The sequence below is a fragment of the Nymphaea colorata genome, chromosome 3 (genome assembly GCF_008831285.2).
Source record: "Nymphaea colorata isolate Beijing-Zhang1983 chromosome 3, ASM883128v2, whole genome shotgun sequence".
Taxonomy (NCBI): Eukaryota; Viridiplantae; Streptophyta; class Magnoliopsida; order Nymphaeales; family Nymphaeaceae; genus Nymphaea; species Nymphaea colorata.
In genome coordinates, this window is record NC_045140.1 from 13,064,055 (window position 1) to 13,075,120 (window position 11,066).

General features: G+C 38.7%; 1 protein-coding gene across 3 annotated transcripts; it reads right to left on the bottom strand.

The window, feature by feature from the left end:
- Nucleotides 1–4,940: 4,940 nt before the first annotated feature.
- Nucleotides 4,941–6,902, bottom strand: LOC116251435 (signal peptidase complex subunit 1-like). 3 transcript variants are annotated; one of them, XM_031625712.2, is made up of 3 exons: nt 6,723–6,902; nt 5,576–5,613; nt 4,941–5,481 (listed from the first exon to the last, which is right to left on the bottom strand). In XM_031625712.2, exon 3 carries the CDS (start codon nt 5,479–5,481, stop codon nt 5,194–5,196), a length of 288 nt encoding a protein of 95 aa, XP_031481572.1. In that variant the 5' UTR covers nt 5,576–5,613; nt 6,723–6,902; the 3' UTR covers nt 4,941–5,193. The 3 variants fall into 3 exon arrangements, with proteins under 3 accessions (XP_031481572.1, XP_031481569.1, XP_031481571.1); XM_031625709.2 differs by lacking the exon at nt 5,576–5,613 and adding an exon at nt 6,477–6,646; XM_031625711.2 differs by lacking the exon at nt 5,576–5,613 and having other exon boundaries at nt 6,723–6,894.
- Between the last annotated feature and the right edge of the window lie 4,164 nt (nt 6,903–11,066).

The window sequence follows — 11,066 nt, forward strand, 5'->3', positions numbered from 1 at the left end:
AGTGGAGCTGAGCGGAGTGACTGAAATTCCACGAGAAGCCTTTTGGAAAGATGACTTCTCGTGTTCCCTGGACCACTCATGATCTCATCCTCTCTGTGACTTCATGCAAGTCGAAACTCATACTCGTGCATCGAGTCAATTACAGTCCGGCCATAGATCGATCAGCAGTAATTCCCAATTTACCTGGCCATCTTGGCTCATTTGCTGTTAGTGGTAAGTTTGAGAAGAGCGCAATAATCTTACATTAGCGAGTGAGTGTTGTTTCAGTTGGATGGAGTGGGAAGGTCCACCTTCTTTCTTTTTTGGTATTGGACCCGGGATGACTTCTGCTTCTAACTAGCTTTCTCTCTTTTCCCTCTCCTCCCCCCACCCTCTTATTGTGTTGTCTAGTTACTCTTGCTTTCTTTGCTAATGTTTTTCTTTCATTATTTATATATAAGTGAGAGAAAGAGAGAGTGAGAGAAAGAGAGGCTTTACAGTTCATGGGAAGTGATAGGCTGGAAGATTTTTAATGGCAGGAGGGGACTTGTAGCAGCGCGACGAAATTGGTATCCATCCTTGAGGAGATGTGTTCCACGATCTGCCTACCTACTTAGTGACTTGTAGCTCCCTCTAAATCTTATCTTAAAACACTCAAAACATTCGTTAAGAATTAAATAAACTAAGTAAAACTACTGTGTTCTCTCAAGGTTCTGTTAATTAATTGGAAAGGAATAAATAATAATACAAGCATAAAATGGTAAAATATTTAAACAGTAATAATCTGAATTCATTCATTTCATCTATTGGAGGGTTTTCCACTGATTGGGTATATAAACCAACTCATGAAAATTTAAAGAGAAAAACATAAAATTTTGATAAAAATAAATATAACGAATCAGGTTGTCTGTCTGTTATGGGGAGGCATAAGAGGAGGAGCCTCCACGGCACCTCCCGTTGGCACGCAGGGAAGGAAAGGCTCCTTTTATGCCTTACCCCATAACATACAAGTTGCACTCCTTATATTAAGTAGAAATAGACGGTTAAATGAAATAAATTCAAATTTAACATGTTTTTCTCATATCATGATCTAAACAGATTTGAATTCTATGAATAGGTACTTTTATTAACATGCTTTTATTGACGTGATTAAAAAAAAAAATCACGGTAAAATCTATGATTAACTAAACTAAGGATCATAGATCAGCCTTAGTGTTATCCATGTTTGAAATTACCCTTTTTTTCATTGATTGAATTGAGAAAATGTTTGGATTTAAGATCCAAGGAGAGGGTTCTCATCATCAAATCTGAACCCCCTCAGACTCAGAATCAGGGGCTTCTTTCTGGAGGAAAACAAAGTAGATGTGAAATCTATATTTTCAGTTTTAGTCAGTCAGCAGTAGCCCCACAAAACTAAGATTTCAGAGATCCCCTCGAATCTCAAATTTATTTATGGGGGGAAAGTAAAACAAAGGGTGTCTTCTTGTGAATCGTTTGATGAACATAAGATGCCCAAAGTTTGAGTCGTAAGAATTTGATTCGTTTAAACTAGACTCGGGTTAACATAAACAAAGTTAAACAAATTAAGCAAGTCTAGCAGAGCTCAACACTTTATAGTTGAGTCGAGCTTGAGCCTGTCCTATGGAGCTCGAATTGTTTGAGTTGAGAGGAGCTCGAGTTGGGTCAGTTCGAGCTCGACTCTGCTGTACTGGTTACTCGTCTAATTGGCTTAGGCGTCAATTTTATACGGCTAACCCAGTTTTCTCATGTAAATAACTATGAAAGAGGGAGAGGGGAGCTCATGTAAAAAAATGCAAAGGCAAAAAAGATGAAGGGCAAAAACCACTGAAAAGCAAGGGGGAGAGGGAAAGGGAGAGAGTGAGAGGCATCAAGTTCTAAAAGCATGGCATGAGAATCTCTTTTGGCTGTTGAAAGATAAAAGAAAAGGTTTCTTTTTCTCTACGCCAATGCCTGCCTCGTGCATATTTTGAGTATAAGGTGTGTTTGTTTTACTGTGGATCTCAGATTTATGGTGATTTGAGATATATATATCTATATGTGTGTGTGTGGTCGAACCCTCCTCCAATCTCATCTTAAATTCATGATTTCTCATATGTTGCATGAATTTAAGATGTATAAAACACCAAATTAAATTCTGGATCATCTACTCCCAGTATTGTATAAAGTAAAGCCTCATTCAATATCTACCTCTTTGGGTAAAGACACCTGCTGGGGAGTAGGCCCCCGACTTTTATCAATAAACAAAGGTTTGTATGTGTGTCATTCGGTACCTCACGACAGGCTCACATCACTTATGGTGCACTTGCTGACAATGGTTTATCAGGTTCAAATGGAGCCCCAGTCAGTCGTATGTTCAGACTATTCGAAATTCATGGGCCACTTGATTATCAGAATCATGAGTTTCATTTGCTCCTCTAGAAAATACAAAAGCTGATACACCAAACTTCTTCTTTCCAACCCAAATATGCTTTGAGATGTTTAAAAGATCCGCAAAAGAATCTGTTTGTACTCCAAATGATCAATTCTTAGTGCAAGCAAAGGGTCAGACGCTCAAAAAGCAAAACGGGGAAGCTTGTGTTAAGCAGAAGAGGAAAGTGGTGACTGACGAAGGAGGTGCTGGCTTGCTCAGACCGGAGGAGTGAAGCTGCTCTATAATTGCCCTATTGTCGTTGAGTGCAGCTCCGGGAGATGAGCTCTGGGTTGAGCTGTTTCACAAAAAATACCCAGTGTTGAAAGGTCTTAGGAATGTGGCTTCCAAAAACAAATCACTCATGGTTTTTCGAAGGAAGTGTTAAAAGCTGGTCGACCATTATATATATATATATATATATATAGAGAGAGAGAGAGAGAGAGAGTAGCAATTGGAAAATTGGTGAAGGTCGAAATGGTTTTTGGATTGAAAACTGGTCTGGGTTGATACTCTGGAACAAGCTTGGTGTGGAGGAACAAATTTATTTCGCTGCTTACGGAATGATGACAGTTCAACAAATTATTGATTCGGATTTAATTCTGGATCCCAAGTTTTCGAACTTTCTTCAACGTGTTCAAGTAGCTTGGCCACAACTTGAACAAGGTTTTAATGGCAAGCCACCCTCCCCAGTTAAAATAGCTGATAAATGGAGTGGGACAAGGAAACACTATTCCAAGGAGCCTTGGAGAAGATGGGTGTAGTCCAAAGACGCGTACGCTCCCGGCGGTGGTTCACTTATGTAGCCTGTGAGGGCCGGTTGCCCACACCTGATCGTCTCCAGCGCAACGGGGCGCCTCTTGCTAACTGCTGGTGTCTTCTGCAAGAAGAATGTTGAAAGTGCTAACCACATCTTTCTGGAACGCAAATATGTCTGCAGGACATGGTTATTCATTGCAAAGCAATTTAACTAGAAAGCTCCAATCCGCTCCTCAATCATTGATTTATTAAAGTGTTCGTATAGCCAAAGTTCTAAGAGCTTGTTGGAGGACATTGCTTCCAAACGGTCATATGGGTACCATGGAAAGGTAGAAAGGCTGCTAACAGAACGATGTCCCCTGCAGGCTTGCTGAAACAGGTCTGGGCGTCATGTGTGGAGCAGTTTCAAGCCAATTCCGTAACAAAACAAGAGAAGTAGCGAAAATTAGATTAGAGGATGGATGAAATCCTCTATAATTCCAGGGGATTGGCCTGCTCTTGGTCCTAGAAAGATGTGTATTAATATAGCTTCTCCAACAGCCCTAAGGTGCCTGATGGGTGGTGGTTGGACTCGAGCACGGCCCTAACATTGGACTCGAAGTTCTGTAGGAGGCTGCTCTCTCCCTTGCCCAAGTCTGAGATGCTCACCTTTGCCCTGCAAAACAGTCAGACGGAGGAAACTATTGATATTATCATAGGTTCCAGCAACAAAGAATCGCTTGCAAGATTAAAACGTATGCTGGAAAGGAGAACTCCAGTCTGGAGCTCTCTAAAAACGTACAGTAATCTTTTTGCAAAATTCCGCATCACGCATGAAAGCCCTGCTCTTGATCATCTGTATATGCTTCCCAATTTTTGACTAGCTGCTAACCCTATGTTTTTGTTCGCACCAGCTATCTTTGGTTTCCTCTGTATATTTCCATTTGTTTGCTTCTTTAGCTTATTAATGAAAAGTTTTGGAAGGCTCTCCCAGCAGGAATGATGCGGAAGTGGAGACAGCTCCGTGCTTTACTGCGAATGTCAATGTCGGCATCAGACCCTCCTGACATAGTGTATCGGCCTGTATCGCCTTATTTTTCAATTGAATTAAAAAATAATAATTAATATATTTAAAATTGGTTTAAAAATGAAAAAAAAAATCACGTAGAGGTCAACATCACATCGGGACCAGAATTCAGCCAGGTACAAATATTGCCACTTCTTCATTAGACAGTATAAAGTATAAACCACAGATTTCATCAGTTACGATAACTCTATAGGAAGCAAGTTGTTCGTCAACATAATATTTCTTTTATTTTCTGCGTCAAGAGATCTTAACTATTTAACATTCAACCTCTCAAGTTCCCTACTCACCTGGATGCTCGGTCGGGCTCAATGGTCAAGCTGGAGGATATCAAGATTTTAAGAATCACGCTGAGATTATACACCCATCTTGTCAATCCAAGGCACACAAACACATAAATAATCGGATTACCTTGAAGGAAAGCTATTCAATGATTAAATCCTCAGGAACCACCCATGCAAGCCACAATTAAGTTTGGTAACAGGAGAAAATTACCAACGCTTATGAATAAATTAAGAAGCATTCCAAGGACAAGACAATTTTCTACCATCACTTGAGCGATAGATGCAAATCTAGATGATGCCACACAAATATGAATGGGAAATAGTTGGTTTCTGCTACAAATGAAACGAGAAAGCATAGATTTCTACTGCCATCTGAAATCATAATATCATATTATGAGTATTCATGCCAAATTTTGTGAAATGAATCAATAAAAAACCACAGAACCAAGGCTCCAACTCTTGTACCATTAATTAGAATTAACATAGATCTCACTATGATTGGAACTTCTATCTCCACCATATAAAAACAGCTATCATGAGCTAAACATATAAAATACGTGCATCATGTCTACAAGTATTTCTATTTCCAACCAAAGTAACAGAGAAAAGTAAGAGGTGAACTGCCATAATGTTTGAATGTGAAGGAAACATGAGGAAAACATTGGTCCCTTCGATAATTTCTACTTCTGATATCCCTTGGCGGTTCTCTTCTTAGTATTTGAAGTTTGAATATCTGGCTTCGGGTTCAGTTCAGCAAGTGAAGGATCCAACCAATTCAGTTGATGGCGATTGAAGAAAGGCCAGTTAGGAACAGTGATCAGCATAGTCAGCAAAACACCAGCTGCATAGATGATAAGCATGTTCTGGAATGAACTCATCATATAACCAGTGACAAAGGCAATAAATGCAAAGATGGCTAACATCGCCTGCATCAGATTTTCTGAGAGCTTCTGCCCTTGCCAGTCCATCTAGAATTGTTAAAGACAAAGAAATCAATAAGAACATCATAACTTCGAATGGAAGGTCTCAAAAAGAAACCCTACAACAAAAACTAGCGAAAACCTTTCTTAGTTATTAAAATGCCACGACCGTTTCCCTATCTGAAAATGTATACAAGTAATAAGTGTAAGAATACACCATGACGGAAGCAAGAAGGACTGTCATCATAAAAATTCACAATGTCCTACGTAGTACAAAAACCTAATTACAATAAATTCTGAACATCCATAAGATTCCATTTCTTTTAAAAAAGGTTGATGCTTTCTCAATCAAAAAACACATGCAATTCTAGGATTACTCCTTGGGGCAGGGTCTTCCATGCGTACTTTATCTGCACTCATCAGAGGACACATAAACGGTAAGGGTTCATTCCGTACTATATCATAGACATATTACCAATTGCCATTACATCACAGGAAATTGCAGAAAAAGAGTAGAAAGTCGTCATTCAGCCCCAAAGGTCTCTGGCTACCTCATGTTTAAAGCTGCATCTTATGGATCTCTCCAGAATGGACATTGACAACGAAATAAAAAATTAACCGACAGGCTGCTATGTAATTTTCCCGTGGAGACGATGTCTAACCTCATTCCCTACTATAAACAGAAAGGAGGACCATATCAAACAACAACATCCACCACCAGGATGCTGATTCTAAACCACAAACCCTAGAATCAGCAACCCAAGCAAATTTAATTAGATTCGCAGGAATCCCAATGACAGAATAATGCTAAAGACAAAGATGATTATGAATTTATGACAAGGCTCCACTTCTTGCGACCACAAGAAAACGGTTGTTCAGCCAAAAGATTACACGAAACACCAACCGCAGAAGAAAACCTAGAAAGGAAATACACGAACATCACACGATTAAACTAATCCTTGAGAAACACTCTCTATCTACTGACCGTAAAAATTTTTTATTCCTAAATTAGACCAAGATCGACATGCAATTACCACTCTCACCTTAGAGAAAAACCGAAACAAAACAAATCCTCGAACAGAAAGCAAAAAAGTCACGAGATTACACATCTCCCATTCCTAAAAGAGGGATCTCCTTCACGCCGCTTCGGGCCAAAGAATGTTAACAGATCAAAATCGAGGGAATTAATCGGAACTTAATTGGGAGCTAAGACCTACAAACAAGATGCCCACTGTGAGCAAGAGAGACCGGAGGAGGACTAGAGAAAGAAGAAAGAAGACGTTGAATACCTGCCCAGGCCGGAGGATGATGGCGACGACGGCTTCAGATCGGGCGCGCCGCAGAGGAGACAGGGGAAGCAGGTAGGGAGTGGTAAAGCGACGTCGACGTCACCACCGGTCGCCGGCGGAACTCGATCGGAGAGGAGGTAACGCAGAAAGGGGTGAGAGTATGAGGAGAAAGAATGGTCCTCAATAATTTAATGCAAACAACGGACGATATGTCCGTATCGGCGTCCTTCGGTCGTGCTTCGGGTCGGTCTGATCATCGCTCGACTCGATACTTAAAAACTCGGCCCCGGTCGGTTCAAAGACTTGGTGCCTGTCCAAGCTTGAAGTGTCAGATCCCTTCTTGGACTTCAACCTTCATTTTCTAATTAAGCTTATTTTAAAATAAATTCATTAAATTTTAACAAACTAATGAATGATAGCATTATATTAATAAATGGCAATTATAGTTTCAAGCCAGGTTCTTAACCGAAAGAATCGTTTCTTTTAAGATGGGCTCAAGCTCGGTCTGACCTTGTTGAAGTCGGTTTGAGTTCGGGAAAGTTAGGCGCATCTTGAATCCATGCATCACAAATGGATCAGCAGCAGTGATAGTCCAGTTCCGGTCGTCGGTCTATAAGCAGCGACAATTGCCTCTGATGCTCCGTTCCGTTAACTGGAAACCATGGACTATAACTCTTTCATTTTTTTAGATAATTTACAACAAAACCAGTTCTCAAACTACTGTTAGTCTGTTAGGAACAATAACTTTTATACGGGGTGCATATCTTACTTTTTTAAAAAAAAAACAATGAAAATATAATAAATTAAAATTCAAAAAAAAAAAAAAAGAAGAAGATGCTATAGTAGCCGACAAAGAAGGATGGGTATAGCCGTGTGTGCCGAATCAGGATACAACACAGATATCGATATTTAAGGCTGAGATGCAGATCCTCACGTCACGATTGGCATTGCTTATTGCAAATTAATAACTAGTCTTTTCCCCAGTAATAAGCTGCATTTGTTTCCCAGAAAAAAGGTTTTGCATTTTTCATGAAATTTACTACTACACAGGTGTCAAAGATCTTCTTTTTATGACAAAGAAAGTAATCTAGAAGTAAACCACAGACACTTACTGAAATACGTGTAATATTTTGAGAGTCAATGAATGAAAGTGTCTTCATTCTTGTAATAAAGCAAGCTAGCAAGAGAAGACTGCACCTTCTCTGATCCCAGAGAAGATGCTTCAACACCACGTTCCACGTCCTAAATTTATCATTGTCATAAATATTCTCATTTTTCAAAAGGTGTAAAAAAATGTAAAGGAGCAGCAAAAGGTAGCAATCTTTTGAAAAAAAAAAAAAAAAAAAACGAAAATATCGCCTCATTTCAGAAAAATGGTTTCATCGTATTCTAAATATTTTAAGAAAATATTCACATTTTTCAAAAGGTGTAGAAAAAATGGAAAATAAAGAAAAAATTGTAAAGAAGCAAAAGATGGCAATATTTTGAAAAAAAAAAAAACTTTACAACCAAAACATGGCACTTTTTCTCACTTGATAAAAGAAAAATGCTTTCACCAAATTAAACGTTTTAAAATCCTCAACATGCGATCAAAACCTCACATTTGAGATGGGACCAAAAAAAGGGGGTAGTTGTTTTCTGACGACCTCAAGTCCTCAGATCAGATCAGATCAGATCAGATCAGAGAGATCACCCCCAATCTCGATACTCGTCGGCATCGATGATCAAATAGGTACGAATAGGAGTCCGGAAGATGGTCTTCAGAGGCGACAACCGTGTCTCCCCGACAGTTCACATGGAAGCAGAGAAATAGCAGACAGTCGGGACGTACTTGACATGCACACTCCACATAACGTTGGTGCAAGAGTACAGACAGGTACATGTTCAGCCCCCTATGCATTTTCATATCAATAATTCAGTTGAACGGACGGACAACTTTGGCAGTTGGCACGTAGAAGACGAACCATAATGGGACTAGAAGCTCATTTCAACCAATTCCTACTCCGTCTGATGACTTGAGAAACTAAAAAAAAAAAAAAACAGAGGAAACAAATAACCCTTCGTTGAATTTTTTACAATACATTGTTTTTTGTAAACTTTATGAACTCAGGCAGGCCTTCCAAATGGACATCATAAAGAAAAACGTTACATCATCATCTGCCATCAGAGGAAGGGAATTAGGCAAAGTATCCAAGTTTCTTCTAGCTAGAAAATGTCACCTGTACATCTGACAACATTCTAAATAAGAAGATAAAACCGAAATTAATAGTTATGCAATATGGAATAAAATGAGTGTCAGGCGCCAGTAATAGTCATGCTTGAAGGGGTGAAGACAAAATACTAAATAGTAAATTGAAACATAGCAAAGAGTCACCTGCTAGTAGAGGATGAAGTAAACGAATGTCAATCCTACCATGATATACATATTGTCACAAGAAACAACGTTCCTATAACTCCCATACCCAAAGAAACATAAGATCCCATAACTCGAACCATTGGTGACATGCCAATCCCCATAGATTAGATCAAACTTGGAGAAATTGCTGATATTTTTTCCTGGTTTATGTGTTTCCACGAGCTAGACGCTCTGTGGCACATAACTTCATCTACATATATCAATTCAGTTTTGTTTCAGAAAAAAAGTCCCAAGCTGCTAACTCTGATCCGAGTGAATTGAGTGGAGCACCCGAACTTTGTAAATATGTTTGAACAAGAAACAAACATGCACCATTTCTAATGCGGGAAAGCATGACAGGAGTTATGGTCCTTGGGTCAATACAAATTAACCTTGCAATAGTAGTTCCCTTAGGTTGAAGAGACACGAGGAAAGAGTGCACAAAATGTTGAACATATACATTTCATCTTGGCATTCAGCAAGATTAAGTTTAAGTTTACTTGTTTATAAGACCCATCATTCATCAATTGTGCATGTGAATGAGCTGCAAAAATGTTCCTAATCATGCAGTCATTCTTGAAGATGGTCCACGCTTGAATGACAGAATCGAGGAAACTTTATCTAAGGACACAAAATGAGCACAAATCTAAGGCGCTTTCTTCATTCATCAAATCAAAGGCATTATTGGTTTCTCCAAACGCCAAACTGCCAACCCTCTGATGGAGATATTCATCTTCCTTGAGTTCCTGCCACAAATAACAGTTTAGTTAGCTCAGTTTTGGCTTGAGTTTTCCATTTTCTGGTCAATGAGTAATATTAACCACAACGAACAGGGACAGGCAACACCTTCTTCAGTACTTATTTACAAGCCATGGTATTTGAGACCGGCACTTGAACCACCAAATGCAGTATCCCTTCCGAACATGCCCGCTCATGACCTGAATCTGATCTCCTAGGTATTTACATCATCTGAATGTGAATCTTTTACATCAGTACCCTTGGCCATATACACAAATCATATCTCAACAACATTTAAATTGGTCTAGACCACAAAAGACAAATGATAATGCTTGAAACGATATTCAAATTGGTGTATCTGCATCCAATGTCTCTGAAAGATATGCTCAAATGAGGGGACTAAACAATAATTTCGTAAGTAACAAACAACTGGTTGTAAAAATATGAAAGGCATCAACCAACAATAACCAAGTGGTCACCCACCTACACCAGAAGCCACATCAAATGGTTATTGGTTAGCTTCCACATTTCCATACCATGGACATACTTATATAATACATTCCATTTGCAGATCACGCATGTAGCATATGGTATCTTTATAAGAGAAGAAACAATCATAAAAAGCACAACTAATTGCAAAAAGCCAATAAAATCAAACAAACTTAAACCTGAACCATCACTAAAAGTTGAATCAATAGTCAAGCAGATGCTCACCAGATAACAGAATAGGTATTTACAATAGAATATGAAAACAATTACACAACAACAAGAAACAGTTCTTGAATCTTCTCTTACTCATGCCCAAACACAGCAATTGTGGATTAGCAAAAAGTATCTGTTTGACCTTTTCTGCTTCTAAAATTCTTGTAACATGCAAAAAATTAAAGTCATGAATCTTTGAATGTCATTACAGTACATTTAGGAGATGGTAACCTAACAGAATAATACATGAACTGTTACGTCATGGCATCCTATTATTTTTTTAACCGAGGACAATTTCGTTTATCATGTCCAGTTTGTCTACAAGTATGACATATTCTTGGCTTCCCAACCACAGTGTTTATAGAAGTACATCTGGAAGATAAATGATCAAGTTAAAACCATATCAAACACTATAACATTCGATGAATTGTTGAGAAAGAAACATGTAAAAAAGGATAAAGTTCTTACCCAACTCTTATGTTAGAAGCACATGTTTGAGAATCATGATC